General features: G+C 36.6%; 1 protein-coding gene and 1 long non-coding RNA gene across 16 annotated transcripts in view; one reads left to right on the top strand and one right to left on the bottom strand.

Annotated features, from left to right (window-relative positions):
• The window catches only part of WDPC (WD repeat containing planar cell polarity effector), a 675,061-nt gene that overhangs the window by 587,719 nt on the left and 71,011 nt on the right, over positions 1–16,331 (top strand). Inside the window, exons 15-16 of one of the 15 annotated variants that reach the window (XR_011611800.1) lie at positions 10,557–10,676; positions 12,327–12,345. The exons of 12 other annotated variants lie outside the window; for them this stretch is intronic. Coding sequence is in view for 1 of the 3 variants with exons in the window: in XM_071076815.1 (XP_070932916.1) it covers positions 10,557–10,600 (44 nt within the window). In the remaining 2 variants the exon portion in view is untranslated. Of the gene's footprint in view, positions 1–10,556; positions 12,371–16,331 lie in introns of those variants that run through there. 2 more of the 15 variants (XR_011611799.1, XM_071076815.1) reach the window with 2 other exon arrangements.
• LOC139357877 (uncharacterized) overlaps positions 3,334–16,331 on the bottom strand; it is a 40,166-nt gene continuing 27,168 nt past the window's right edge. The window contains exons 2-4 of the long non-coding RNA XR_011611811.1: positions 7,791–8,873; positions 3,763–3,858; positions 3,334–3,423 (exon numbers count right to left, since the gene is read on the bottom strand). This is a non-coding gene — a long non-coding RNA (uncharacterized lncRNA). The remainder of the gene's footprint in view (positions 3,424–3,762; positions 3,859–7,790; positions 8,874–16,331) is intronic.

The following is a 16,331-nucleotide window of genomic DNA, read 5'->3' as shown; positions in this document are numbered from 1 at the left end:
GTGAAGAGACAAGCCAGAGAATGAGGGAAAATACCGCAAACTAGCCACCTGACAAGGGATTAATAACCAGAATATATAAGGAATTTAAACAACTCTGTAGGGAAAAAACATGTAATAATCCTATTTTAAAATGAGCTAAAGACTTAAATAGACATTTCTCAAAGGAAGACATACAAGCCAGGCACAGTGGCTCATGCCTTTAATCCCAACACTTTGGGAGGCTGAGGTGGGCAGATTACCTGAGGTCAGGAGTTTGATACCAGCCTGGCCAACATGGTGAAACCCTGTCTCAACTAAAAACACAAAAATTAGCCAGGCATGGTGGCAGGTGCCTGTAATCCCAGCTACTCCGGAGGCTGAGGCAAGAAAATTGCTTGAACCTGGGAGGTGGAGGTTGCAGTGAGCCGAAACTGTGCCATTGCACTCCAGCCTGGGTGACAAGAGTGAGACTCTGTCTGGGAAAAAATATATATATACAAATGGCAAACAGGCATATAAAAATGTGCTCAACATCACTGATCACCAGAGAAATACAAATCAAAACTACAATGGGATATCATCTCACCCCAATTAAAATGGCTATTATTCCAAAAGACAGGTAATAAGAAAAGCTGGTGAGGATGTGGAGAAAAGGGAAAACTCATACACTGTTGGTGGGAATGTAATTGAATACAACCACTATGGAGAACAGGTTGGAGGTTCCTCAAAAAACTAAAACTAGAGCTACCATCTGATTCAACAATCCCACTGCTGTTGTATCTATTCAAAAGAAGGTAAATTAGTCTATCAAAGAGATATCTGCACTCCCATGTTTGTTGCAGTGTGGTTCACAGTAGCCAAGACTTGGAAGTAACCTAAGTGTTCATCAGCAGATGAATGGATAAAGAAAATGTATATATACACAATGGTGTACTATTCAGCCATAAAAAAGAATGAGATCCTGTTATCTGCAACAACACGGATGGAACTGGATGAAATAAGCCAGGCACAGAAAGACAAACTTCTCATGTTCTCATTTGTAAGAGCTAAAAATTAAAATAATTGAACTCAGATAGCATAGAAGGATGGCTACCAGAGGCTGGGAAGAATAATGGGGGAGGTAGTGGGGAAGTGAGGGTGGTTGCTGCGTACAACAAAATAGAATGAATAAGACCTAGTATTTGCTAGCACAACAGGGTGTCTATGGTAAAAAATAGTTGTACATTTTAAAATAACTAAAAGAGTATAATTGGACTGTTTGTAAAATAGAGAATAGAAGGATGGTTACCAGAGCTGGGGAGGTGGAGATGGTTAACAGATACCAAAAAAAGATAGTTAGAAATAATGAATAAGACATAGTATTTGACAGCACAACAGGGTGACTTTAGTCAATAATAATTTAATTGTACACTTTAAAATGACTAAAAGGGTATAACTAGATTGTAACAGAAAGGATAAATACCTGAGGTGATGGATACCCCATTTCCACAATGTGATTATTATACATTGCATGCCTGTTTCAGAATATCTCATATACTCCATAAAGATCTATACATACTATATACTCACAAAAATTAAAAACAAATTAATAAAAAAATGACAGGTGCCAATGGTATTATATAAAGATATCAATATAAATGCAATTGTTGGAATAAATACAAACTTTACTAAGTATTGGCCGGGCGCGGTGGCTCAAGCCTGTAATCCCAGCACTTTGGGAGGCCGAGACGGGCGGATCACGAGGTCAGGAGATCGAGACCATCCTGGCTAACACGGTGAAACCCCGTCTCTACTAAAAAATACAAAAAACTAGCCGGGCGAAGTGGCGGGCGCCTGTAGTCCCAGCTACTTGGGAGGCTGAGGCAGGAGAATGGCGTGAACCCGGGAGGCGGAGCTTGCAGTGAGCTGAGATCCGGCCACTGCACTCCAGCCTGGGCGACAGAGCATGACTCCGTCTCAAAAAAAAAAAAAAAAAAAAAAAAAAAAAAAAAAAAAAAACTTTACTAAGTATTAAAAGTTTATACACACACACTCGCATGCACCCCAAATAAGGCAGACAGTACAGACTCTGTATGTGTGTACAGTGAAACAATATGACAAATTTGAGACCAGATATAAACATTCATCTTATCAATGAATGTAAATGGGCTGAACTCACTTATAAAAAGTTCAGATTAGTAACAAAGCAAAATCTAAAACTATGCTGAATATCAGATACACAGATAGATACACAGACAAGGGAAGGAAGGAGGAAGAGGAAGAATGAGAGATTGATTTAGAATGGTTGAAAATAAAGGATAAACAAAGATGCAGACAAATGTGACACCTAGTCTTGGTATCTGAGAAAGGTATATAATTCAGATCAAAAAGAGACAGAAGGAGGGCTTTCATAATGCTAAATACTACAATTCACAATGAAGATGTAATGCTTTATGGAATCTCCTAATAACACAGCAACAGCTTTCATTAAGCAGAAGTTACAGGGCTGCAAGTAGAGACAGAAAGAACTGCACTATAAAAGGAAACTTTAACGTACCTCTCTCAATTTAAGAAAAATCAAGTGCACAAAAAAGGAGGAAATAGAAAATCTAAACAACATAATCAAAGAGGTAGATCTTTTAGATCTGTAGTAAACTCTGAATTCTGATAATGGAGGATATGCCTTTTTTTAAGTGCTTATGGGAACATTCAGGAAAAGTTGGCGATATCTTAGGCAACAAATGAAACTTCAATCATAAGTCAGTTTCAAAGAACAGAAACAATAGAGAAAAATACACTCTGATCTGGAAGCAATAAAATGAGAAATGATTAATAAAATACAATCAAAAGGCCTGCTATTTGGCATCTTAAAAACATACTGTTGAATAATTCTTAAACTGCAGAATTTCTTGAAAATAAAACTAAAGAAAATCCTATATATATAAAAAATGATTATTAGGGTAAAATGTATAGTACTTAATGTTTATATCAATAAAAATGAAATTTAAGAAAATCAGAAATCCTTAGAATCTGTGAAATAGAGCAGTCCCCTCCTCAAAAAAATGGCAGAAGGAAGGACTGAATTTAAAAAGCAGAAATTAATGCTAAAATTTTTAGAAATTAAATCTAGAAAATAGACAATAGAAATAACAAATCCCAAATCTGGCCACTTGAAAAATAAATCACAAAAATAATCAGCTGTTGGAGGATGGGAAAAGGCACAAATATACAAAATAGAAATGATAAATAATTATCAAACAGAAAATTTTAAGTATCATAAGAGAATACTTCATACAACTCTATGCAAATAAATTTGAAGAGTTACATTGGATGGATAATTTCTAAGAAAATTACAGGTTAAGTCTTAAATGACAATTTACCTTAGAAGAGAATAGGAAACTTCAAGTGCTCCCTCCACAATAACAGTCCCAGCTCAAAAAGTTTAGTGACGAAATTATACCAAACCTGTAAAAATCAGATTACCCAATCGTTGTTAAACTTTACTAGAGCATTAAAAGAGAGAAAATTGTCAAAATTGATGTTATAAATAAAGTGTAACATTGATCTAAAACCTTAAAACCTATTGTACTGCAGATCATTCTCACTCTGAGTATCAGTGTAAAAACTTTTTAAGTATTAGCATGTGGAATCCAAAGCATATTTTTAAAATACTGTATCATGACCAAGAGGGGTTTATTCCAGTTTGCAAGTATGATTTTTGTATTAGTCCATTCTCACATTGCTATAAGGCACTACCTCCTGAGACTGGGTAAATTATAAAGAAAATAGGTTTAATTGACTCACAGTTCTGCAGGCTGTACAGGAAGCATGGCTTGAGAGCCCTCAGGAAACTTATAATCATGGTGGAAGGCAAAGAGGAAGCAGGCATGTCCTACATGTCTGGAGCAGGAGGAAGAGAGTGAAGGTGAAGGTGCCACACTTTTAAACAACCAGATCTCATGAGAATTCACTATTATGAGAACAGCAAGGGGGAAATCCTCCCCCATGATCCAATTACCTCCCACCAGGCTCCCCTTCTAACACTGGGAAATACAGTTTGACATTAGATTTGGTAGATTTGGGTGAGTACAAAGACCCAAACCATATCATTTAACCCCTGGTCCTTCCCATATTGTATGTCCTTCTCACATTTCAAAACACAATCATGCCTTCCTAATAGTCCCCCAAAGTCTTAACTCATCCCCACCTCCCCATAACCCTTCCCAGCTCTGGTAACCATCCTTCTACTCTCTATCTTACAAATAATCCAATTATACTCCTTTAGTTATTTTTAAATGTACAATTATTTTTTACTGTAGACACCCTGTTGTGCTAGCAAATACTAGGTCTTAGTCATTCTTTCCATTTTGTTGTACCCAATAACCTTCCTCACTCTCCCCCACTACCCTTCCCAGCCTCTGGTAACCATCCTTCTAGTCTGAGTTCAGTTATTTTAATTTTTAGCTCTTATAAATAAGTGAGAACATGAGAAGTTTGTCTTTCTGTGCCTGGCTTATTTCATCCAGTTCCATCCGTGTTGTTGCAGATAACAGGATCTCATTCTTTTTTACGGCTGAATAGTACGCCATTGTGTATGTATACCACATTTTCTTTATCCATTCATCTGCTGATGAACACTTAGGTTGCTTCCAAGTCTTGGTTACTGTGAACCACACTGCAACAAATATGGGAGTGCAGATATCTCTTTGATAGACGAATTTAACTTCTTTTGAGTAGATACCCAGCAGTGGGATTGTTGAATCACATGATAGCTCTAGTTTTAGTTTTTTGAGGAACCTCCAACCTGTTCTCCATAGTGGTTGTACTAAATTACATTCCCACCAACAATGCATGAGTTTTCCCTTTTCTCATCTTAAAAAAGGCAAGTCCCTTCCACCTATGAACCTATAAAATCAAAAACAAGTTAGTTACTTTCAAGATACAATGGGGGTACAGGTATTGGATAAATACACCCATTCCAAAAGGGATAAAGCAGCCAAAATAAAGGGACTACAGGCCCCATGCAAGTCTGAAACCCACCAGAGCAGTCATTAGGTTTTAAAGCTCCAAAATAATCTCCCTTCACTCCATGTCTCACATCAAGCACATGCTGATACAAGCAGTGGGCTCCCAAGGCCCTGGATAGTTCTGCCCCTTTGGCTCTGCAGGGCTCTGCTCCCATGGCTGCTTTCATGAGCTGCTGTTGAGTGCCTGTGGTTTTTCCAGGTGCACAGTACAAGCTGTTGGTGTATCTACCATTCTGGGGTCTGGGGGATGGTGGCCCTCTTCTCACAGCTCCACTAGGCAGTGCCCCAGTGGGGACTCTGGGGGGGGAAATGGGGGGCCTCCAACCCCACAGTTCCTGTCTGCACTGCTGTAGCAGAAGTTCTCAATGCGGGTCCTGCCCCTGCAGCAGACTTCTGCCTGGACATCCAGGTGTGTCCATACATCCTCTGATATCTAGGCTGAAGTTCCCAAGCCTCAACTCTTACACTGTGCACCTGCAGGCTTAATACCACATGGAAGCCACCAAGGCTTAGGGCTTGCACCCTCTGAAGCAATGGCGCAAGCTATACCTTGGCTCATTTTAGCCATGGCTGGAGTTGCGGCAGCCCCGATGAAGGGTGCCATGTCTGGAGGCTGCACGGAGCAGTAGGGCCCCGAGCTTTGCCCACAAAACTATTCTTCCCTCCTAGGCCTCCAGGCTTGTGATAGGAGGGGCTGCTGCAAAGGTCTCTGAAATGCCTTGGAGGCATTTTCCTTATTGTCTTTACTAACATTCAGCTCCTCTTATGCAAATTTCTGCAGCCAGCTTGAATTTCCCCCCAAGAAAGTGGATTTTTATTTTCTACCACATGGTTAGGCTGCAAATTTTCCAAACTTTTACACTTTGCTTCCCCTTTAAATATAAGTTCCAGTTTCATATCATCTCTACTCACTCATATGACCACACGTTGTTAGAAGCAGCTGGGCCAAACCTTGAATGGTGTGCTGCTCAGAAATTCTTCCACCATATACCCTAAATCATGACTCTCAAGTTGAAAGTTCCACAGATCCCCAGAGCAGGGGTACAATGCTGTCAGTCTCTGCTAAAGCATAGCAAGAGTGACTTTACTCCAGTTCCCAGTAAGTTTCTCATCTCCATCTGAGACCACCTTAGCCTGGACTTCAATAATTTAACCAGTCTCTAAGAAGCTACAAACTTTCCCTCATCTTCCTGTCTTTTCTGAGCCCTCCAAACTGTTCCAACTTCTGCTCACTACCCAGTTCCAAAGTTGCTTCCACATTTTCAGGTATCTTTATATCAATGCCCCTCTCCCAGTACCACTTTTCTGTATTAGTCCTTTCTATAAAGAACTGAGACTGGGTAATTTACAAAGATAAGAGGCCTCAGGAAACTTATAGTCATGGCAGAAGGCGAAGGGTGAGCAGGAGGAAGAGAGTGAAGGTGAAGGTGCCACACACTTTTAAACAACCCGATCTCATGAGAACTCACTCACTATTAGTAGAACAGCAAGGCGGGGGAAATCTGCCTCCATGATACAATTACCTCCCACCAGGCTCTTCCTTCAACACAGCAGATCACCCCTCCCTAAGTTAACTTACAAATTTAACATTATGCATATAAAAATACCATCAGACTATTTTTCCCTGGGGTCCACAATTTAATTGTAAAATTTATTTGGAAAGCCAATAAAAAAAAAATCTGAGAATATCCTACAAAAGAATAGTAACAAGAACCTAGCCCTACGGACATTTAAACATACTGTAAAAACTATTTAATTAAAATTACCGAGTATATTGGCATCCCAATGGAAATGAGCAGAAAATCCATATGGAAATTTAGTGTATGATAAAGGCAGTTCAAATCAGTGAAGAAAAGATGAACTTTAGCTTTTTAATAAATGGAATTTCTGTAAGTGTATTAGATTTTTTAATGATAAAATTGGATTCACTCCTCACACCATGATAAATTCCAGAAGGATGAGGGATTTAAATGTAAACAAATGAAACCATGTAAGTACTAGAAGAAAACATGGGTGAAATCTGGTATAAACCGTAAATGGGAGAACCCTTCCTAAAAATGAATAGTAGACAAAATATCTCCCCCGAGAGATGTTCACATTCTAATCCCTAGAACTTGTGAATATGCTACATTACATGGCAAAAGGGACTTTGCAGATTTAACTAAGATTACAGAGAAATTATTCTGTATTATCCAGGTGGGCCCAATCTAATGAAAAGAACCAGAGAACTTTCTTTGGCTAGTTAGAAAAGGAGGTCTTGCAGCAACATGGATAGAACTGGAAGCCATTAAGTGAAACAAGTCAAACACAGAAAGACAAATATTGCATGTTCTCACTTATAAGTGGGAGCTAAATAATGACTGGTTTCAGACATGTTGAAATTTCCTTAATAAATTATGTACGTTTAATCACAAGCTTGCATAAGTACCCTTATACATATCTTCAGGCTCATTCTATTGATATTTTTTACAGGATATATTGCAATAGGTGGGCTTTCTAGGCCAAAGAATATGAATATTTTTATTTTTATTAATACTGCCAAATTGCCCTTTTAAAAGTACAACTAACCCTTGAACAAGGTGGGGGTTTAGGGGCACCCCCATGAAGTAGAAAATCCATGTATAAATTTTGACTTTCCCAGAACTTAACTACTAGTAGCCAACTGTTGATTGGAAGCCTTACCAATAGCATAAACAATCAATTAACATATGTTTTATATGTTATATACTATCTTCTTACAATAAAGTAAGCTAGAAGAAAGAAAATTTTATTACAAAAATCATAAGGAAGGGAAAATATATTTACCATTAAATGGAAGTGAATTGTAAAGGTCTTCATCCGTGTTGTCTTCGTGTTGAGTAGGCTGAGAAGGAGGAAGAGGAGGGGTGGGTATTGCTATCTTGGGGTGGCAGAGGCAGAATACATGAAGGAGGTTGAAGGAGAGGCAAGAGAGGTAGGCATACTTGGTGTAACTTTATGGAAATACACCATAATTTCTGTTTTTCATTTCTCTAAAGATGTTTCTATATTGTACCAATCCTTCCATTGTTTGCTTTAGTTTCAGTGCCTGTTTCAGAAGAGTCTGTGTCAGAAGTAGTCAAAAGCAGTCTTGAACAGTCAGAACCCTTCTGCCAGATTGTCTGTCAATTTGTTTTCTGGCACTGGTTCTTCTATGTCTTCTTCCTCATGGTCTGACTACTCATATGCAGAGGCACTCATGTCTTCCTTACTAATAAATGTCCTTTGTGACATTTTTTTCCCCAAGAATCAAGCACTTTTATCTGCATTAAACACCTCAGGTTGATATCCTTTCTCCTCAATGATTTTCTTAATGGTGCCTGAGAACTTGTCTGCTGCTTCTTGGTCAGCAGAAGCTGCTTCTCCTGTTATCTTGATATTTTTCAAGCCAAACACCTTTCTAAAATTATCAGACCATCCTTTGCTGGCATTAAATTCTCCAGCTTTAGATCCTTCACCTTCCTTTTGCTTTAAGTTGTCATATAATGACTTCACTTTTTCTCAAATCATTATAGTCTATATATATGTCTTTGTCATAGGAATCCTGTACCCACATGAAACCTGTATTTTCAAAACAAGATAAAAGGATATTTTGCAAAAAGTGCAAGATTTTAGCACCTGCTGGCATAGCTTCAGTGACAGCTTCATGAATTTCTTTTTCCTTTTTTAGAATGGTCCTTATGCTGGATTCATTTATCTTGAAATGGTGAGCAACCACAGCTGCAGGTCCCCAGTCTATCATACATATCAAGCAATTCACCATTTTCTTGTAATGTCAGGACTTTTCTCTACTTCTTGGCAGAACTTCCAGCATCACTAGTGGTACTTCATAGGGGATTGATAGTGTTACTCAAGGTTTCTGGTATTGCACTAAAAATAATGAAAAATACACAAGAACCACAAAAGATCACTTTTTACTATGATACACAATTTACTTAAGAGACAGACTGCTCATGGATAGATGATTAGCATCATGCAGCATTTTAAGCAGAGACTCAAAAACCTCAAATCCACCACAATAGCAAGAGGAGGTGGCTATATAATTATTACAGTAGTATAGCATGTGTACTACAATTAATTTTATGTGATTATGATTTAATATTCAATCTTTATGTTTGTTAACATTTCTTTTGATTGAATGGTTCCATGTATGGTTTATAAGTGTGTGTATACATTTTGATAAATTTTAACTTTTTTATAATAGATTTGTATTTATCTCAGACTAGTATCTACATTTTTTTTTAATTCATGAAATACCTTTTTCTTAATTTTTTTGGATATTTTTAGCCTATGTGGTTCATCTTGTGAGTTTTTCAAATTGTCACAAACCTCCAAAAACTATTTTTGATATATTTGTTGAAAAAAATCTATGTCTGTCCTGGCATGGTGGCTCACGCCTGTAACCCTTTGGGAGGCTGAGGCAGGAGGATCACTTAAGCCCAGGAGTTCGAGGCTGCAGTGATCTGTGATCCAGCCTGGATGCCAGAATGAGGTCCTGTCTCAAAAAAATCAATTAAAAAAGTAAAAAGAAAAAAAATCCATGTATAAGTGGACCCACGCAGTTCAAACCCATGTTGTCAAGGGTAAACTGTATTGACTTACCAATAATATGTAAGATGCCCACTTCTAAATGCCACTTCCAACAATCTGAGAGATTACATGACCTGCTTAAGATCACATGGCAGAGTCTAGAATAAATCTCATAATTATCAGTAATTATTGTTTCCTGACTCAGTACAGTTTAGTTGAACAGTCTATAAATTTGCGTCTATGAAACACTGAATAAAAAGGCTCATCGGCCTTTGACTCCTCTACCAATTATAAAAATGTCATCTTAGTTTTGAGTCAATAAAAATGTAAAGAATGAATGCAAAATAAATACTAACTCTAAAATATTTTTGAAATGTAAAGACTATTAAGTCATTTAATCAAGACTAGTCAGTCATTTATATATTTCCTAGCCCTATATTTAACGATAAAATTACCATACATTTTTGAGAAAATATGTAAAAATAAAACAGCAATAACTAGTATCCTACCAGTACATTTTAGTCATAGAAAACCAACTGATTACTATTGAAATACAATAAACAGATTTTGTGATTCCTGATATTTATTATATTTTCTACCTGCAACAAGCAATGAAAACTGAAATCTGATCTTGTTTAATAAAATTTCTTTTCCTACCAAGTTACGCTGGAATAAACTGGTTCAAATATCTGCTTTTTCCTGTGATATGCTTTGATAATATATAGACACTGGAACTCAATGTATTGATCAACACATAGTAATGATAATTGAAAATGAAATTTTTAGAAAATACTGTGGTCTCAATATATTTACATCTCCCCAAAGAATGACTGCTTATTTCCATATAGGCACATCAACTCATATCAAAGATTTCTAAGATGAGAAGGGAAAACTCAGTGTTAAAAAACAAACTTTTATACATAAATATAACACATTATCATTAATTGCATATTTTTCCTGTTTTGCTTATTTTTCTAATGAAAAGAATTGTCAACAATATATATGCGGATATTTCTTGCACAGGAAGGCATAACTTCCATAGAGATCACATCAACACTTTGAAGTAACTAAGACGAACAGTGTGGGACTTCATAACATTTACCCTAAAAGATAAGTTGCCTGTTATCACCCTTTTGGGCCAAGGTAACACTATTTTTTTTCTTTCTTTTGATAAGCTGCTGACACTTATTGAACATCCTAACACTTCCTCCATCATCATCTTAGTCTCCTGCCTTTTTCTAGTTTTAAAAAATGGAAAAATATTATTTTCCTTAAGAACAGCATGGAAAATATTGTATTTGGAAGGACAACAAAGTGTGAACTAAGTGAACTTGAAGGTAGAAATATAATATCAAAACATTTTTAAAGGTTTGTAATAATTCCATAATTTATAGGGATATTTAAAAGTGAAAGTATGTGGTTTTCTCAAGCTATTAGTATATCACAGATTTAGAAATCACTACCAGAAGGTTTTCTTTCTTTTCAATCTAATGTTCTTACCAGTAAGTAGAAGTCATTAAATAAATCAGCAAGCTCATGTTATCACAGGATCATGACCAGTATCATTCTTCCATTAACTCAAATTTTGCAAAAAGCCATCTTCACATACATATACATTTTTTTCCTTATAAATAACCTTGGGTTGTAAAAGTTACATATGACTGCTGTATTTTGATAAAATTAATTTTTACCCAACAATGCAAATTTTTAATGATTGTTTACTTTAAAAAAAAATCACTTAGCTTATATATAAAATGTCAAATTACTAGCCTAAGCAACATAGTTAGACCCCATCTCTACAAAAGTAATTTAAAAATTAGCCAGGCATGGTGGTTCATGCTTGTACCTAGGAGGCTGAGCTAGGGAGGATTGCTTAAGCCTAGCAGTTAGAGGTTGCAGTGAGCTATGGTCATGCCACTGCACTCCAGCCTGGACAACAGAGCAAGGCCTTGTTTCTAAATAAATAAATAATGTCATATGAACAGATAAAGGCATAAAATGCAAACGTTCAGTTAATTTTAAACATTTTTGCTAACATATATTGGTTTGCTCTCTTGATCTATTTCCCACAACTTCTAATTATTTATATAAGAAACTTGGCTGTAATTGTAGTAGAATATAAAACGCAAGTGAGTTCAATAGAGATTCATTCATATATAACTATCTTCTAAGAAAAAAGCTTTTTTGGAAAAAAAAAAAAAAAAAAAAAAAACACCTAAAACCTAAAGCTTATTAAAGGATTATGTTTGGGGGTTCCCTAAATTGTTTCCAAGATCAGTATGGAAAATTCTTGTAAACAGTTCAGTTCTTACTCAGTCTGTGTCCTTTTAACTTAAAAGTCTTTGCAGTATAATTGCTGTGTAAATATCAGAATTTTCCATATATTGTGCAATGTACATAAAGAAGTCACCAAATGGCTTATCTTATACTTATCAACTTGTTCATTTTTATGCCTCCAAAAAGCTGTACTTTTTTACAAGAGCAGCTGCTACTTTGTAAATATTTTAATGGTTTCTGTTAAGTAGAGCTGTCAGTTTAACAAACAATATTATAAAAGATTTTCATTCTTCCATGTGATTGAACATCTTGAAAAGTGTTTTACCTTGAAAATCCTTTGGAGATTTTAGACTGGAAAGGGTATCTCCTTTGAAGGCACAAAGCCAACAAAAGAATAGATAGGTTTAAAGAATAATGTATAAGATCACCAGAGAAACAGTGCCATTTATTTCAGAAGACAAATGTATAACAGCAATAAGTTCTCTTAGCTCAATTCTCTTCTTTTGACTTTAGCAGTTTGTTGAAATGGAAGAGCACTGGCTTTGTGCCAGACATTTCAGGTATGAACCTTGATTCTTTTGCCACTTAATAGATATTGGTTTAGAGCAAGCCAATTAACCTCTTTGACCCTCAGTTTCTGCATCTGCAAATGGGGTAATGATACCTACCTTAAAGGGTCATTATGAGAATTAGAGATAATATATGTAAATGGGCTAACTGAATAAAGGTGGCAATTATTATTCTATCCTACCTACCTAGCAACCAGGAGTCTCCCAATCCTTCTTTAGTCTTTGTCCTTTACATTTTTATTCACCCAGCTTATCTCTTCTTTCTTTTTTGTCTACTTCATGGAATTGAAAATAAGAAATATTTTAGAGATGATCTAATTTAGCACTTTTGTTGAACAAATGAGGAAATAGAAGCTCTGAGAGATTAAATGACTTGTCTAAGATCACAGATAGTTAAACACAGAGATCAGAACCCTGGTCTCCTGAGTTTTTCACTGTTTTCATTCTTGCTGTGAAATGGAATTTGATAACGTAATTCTAGCCTGGATCTAAAGGAACATGTTAAGATAGGATAGCAAAAAAACAGTGAAAGAGACAAGAAAAGGAAAAAATTAAAAGGGGGGTAAGGAGAGCTTTTCCTTTTGTTCTGCATCAAGGCTCAGCAAATTTTTTAAAGGGCCAGATAGTAAATAGTTTAGGCTTCTCAAGTCATATGGCCTCTATCTCAACTACTCAACTCCAACACTATAGCATGAAAGCGGCCTTAGACAATATGTAAACAAACAAGTGTGGCTATGCTCCAATAAAACTTTATTTGGACACTGAAATTTTAATTTCATATAATTTTCACATCTAAAAATATATCTTTCTTGTCTTTTTTCAACCATTTGAAAATATAAAAACCATTCTTAGATTGTGGACCATAAAAAAATAGATGTAGGGCTGCATTTGGCCCATGTGATCTGTAGTTTGATGCCTTTAGAAGTATAAGCCTGATAAGTAGAACAGATATTCAGCCTTAATGTCACAGAAATAATAGAGTTTAATGGGGACTGGGATGAAGTGGAGTGTGCCTGCCCCCACTAAAGTGGGCAGTAGCCATTCTGATTAAGGAGACTGTGGCTCTTAGGAAATGGAGGCCAAACACTGCAAAATCTTCTGACTTTTCAAAAAGCCGGAACGCTGGATTTTTATGCTAAATCTCTCCATGTTTTAATGAATTAGGGTAGCTTCCATTGCACAAAACAGAATGAAAGCTCACCTAAATGTGCCAACTTTTAAGTGTTGGTAAATAATTCAAAATAGTTGTTAAATATTGTAGATCAAACATCTGTAAACTGAATTTGGCACATGGACTCCCAGTTTAAAAATCTGCGTTCTAGAAAGTCAAAGCAAAATTCTAGGTAATTCATGCTTCCTAGCAATAATTCAAATTTACCCAATTCAGGGTCTTTCAGACCAAACCCTTAACCTTTCCACAAACTGAACACAGTGATTATAAAGTAATAGGTCACTCAGGCTATAACCACTCCCTATACCATCCTGTATCCCACCCCCACCAAAATTCTGTCTCTTTGTAGTTTATTACTTTAAGACATTAAGCTTTGTTTAGTAGGTGGTGCCAAAGTACTAATCACATCTAGAACCTTTCCTGGAATTGAGTACACTCAATATTATATTTTAAAAATATAATCACATATTATAACTATAATCTAAGCCTATCAGATTTAAAATAGTTAATATAAATTTTTTTTCTAACTCTTGTTGTCCTTTCTCAAAGTTATAACCATATTAAATGGCTGCCACTATGGATCTTACTTTCATTTTATATTCAGGAAAACGCAATTTAAACATGTTTACAAATATAAAGGACCCAAAATATGTCCTTTAGCATCTTCCAAAAACTTTTCTCCTCTACTTTTTTTTTTTTTTTTTTTTTTTTGGAGATAAGGTCTCACTCTGTCACCCAGGCTGGAGTGCAGTGGCATGATCACGGCTCATTGCAGCCTCAACAGCCTCAACCTCCCCAGGTCAGGTGCTTCTCCCACTCAGCCCCCCACGTAGCTGGGAGTACATGTGTGTGCCACCATGCCTAGCTAATTTTTGTATTTCTTTTTTTTTTAAAGAGATGGAGTTTTGCCATGTTGCCCAGGCTGGTCTTGAACTGCTTGGCTCAAGCAATCTGCCCGCCTCAGCCTCCCAAATTTCTGGGATTACGGGCATGAGTCACAGCACCTGGACTCTTCTCTACTTCTATGTTGTCACTATTTGTTTATTTTTTTTCTGCCCCCTCTCCCCACCCTGCTATCACACTGTAAGCTCATTAAGGATGGAATTATGTCCTCTTCGTCTTTATATCCCCCAATCAGTAAAGATATCTGCACAGAATAGACCTTCAATAAATGTTTGCTTTTAAGAATGAACAATCAAACCTAATTTTCACATTTGAAAATGAAACCATCTAAGAACTCCATTTACTGGTAGAGATACATTTTCATTTTATCTTAATGAATAGCAAGGAGTACAATTGGTCCATGTAATGATATTCTGGAAAATAAGTATGTTAATAGAAGGACCTACTACACTTTTCATCCTTAAAATAGTACTAGCATATCCAAGCAGAATGTATTACAGAAAGTTTTGGGAGGAGAGAGTCCATATGCTATATGTATTTTCTAATGGAATATAAAAAGAAATTCAATAACAGTAAGGATTGGGAAAAGGACTCAAGGTGAGGATAAATATAATGTTTTGTCTGTCAAGGAAAAAGCATTTAGTCCTTATCTGCTACAGTTTTCAAATATATATATCTATGTAGATCTATATACACACTGTGGAAATAATATACAGAAATGACATTAGCAAGATGGCAGATTAGGAAGCTCCAGACCCTCGTTTTTCTATGGAGACAAATTATCTGCAACATATACATAAAAATAGCTTTGTGATAAACCTAGAAATTAGTTAATGGACTACAGGACTCATGCAAGTGCAAAAACAAGAGAATGGATGGTGCCTGAGAGGGTAAGAGAGTTCATTGTATTTTGCTTGCCTGTCCCCTCCCTTGGAACAGAAGAAATAGAGTGAAACTTAAGTCCAGCATGCTAACTCCCTTGCGGGCTGCATTACTTTGCTCAGGGAACTGATGAGAATGGCAGTTGCATAGTGTGGATACAAGATTAGAGGCCACTGAAAACAGAGGTTAATGCCTTAGCATGTTAGACAGCAGAGACTCTGCAGTTCTGCAGCCAGGCTCTAGGGGGAGCAGGAGATTAAGGGCAGAGGACTAAAACAGAAACAGCTCCCGCGAAGATACAAGAAAGGCAGAAGCACCCAGATATACTAAACGTAAACATACAACCCCAAAGAAAATGCATCCCCAGGAAAAATCTGAGAGGTCTCAGAACCTCTAGCCAGACTGACTGGTCACAGTTTTCCCCCAAATAAAAGTAGTTCATCATAAAGATTGAGAAAGTTGGCTGTTTCTTCAAATGCTCAAATCCCAACAAAAGACCACAAGGCATACAAAGAAATGGGACCATGGCCGGAACAAAGGAACAAAATTAAGCTCCAGAAATTTGCCTTAAAGAAATGCAAATCTATAAGCTTCCTAAAAAAAAATGTATAATAACTCTCATAAAGATGATCAAGACCTTCAAGAGAACACAGAACTACACAGAAATCAGGAAAACAATGCATGAACAAAATAAGAATATCAACAAAGAGGAACTATTTTCAAAAGATTATAAAGCCAGGCATGATGCCTCAAGCCTCTAATCCTAACACTTTGGGAGGCTGAGGAGGGAGGATTGCTTGAGTCCAGGAGTTCAAGACTAGCCTGGGCAACATAGCAAGACCCTGTCGCTTGAAAAAACAAAAACAAACTATGGACCTGAAATATACAAGTGAACTAAATAATTCACTAGAGGGGTTCAACAGTAGACTTAAGCAAGCAGAAGAATCAGTGGACTTAAGCAAGCAGAAGAATCAGTGTTCTTGAAGTTAACACATT

The sequence above is a fragment of the Macaca nemestrina genome, chromosome 13 (assembly GCF_043159975.1).
Source record: "Macaca nemestrina isolate mMacNem1 chromosome 13, mMacNem.hap1, whole genome shotgun sequence".
Lineage (NCBI taxonomy): Eukaryota > Metazoa > Chordata > Mammalia > Primates > Cercopithecidae > Macaca > Macaca nemestrina.
This window is presented reverse-complemented; position numbering and strand designations above follow the sequence as displayed.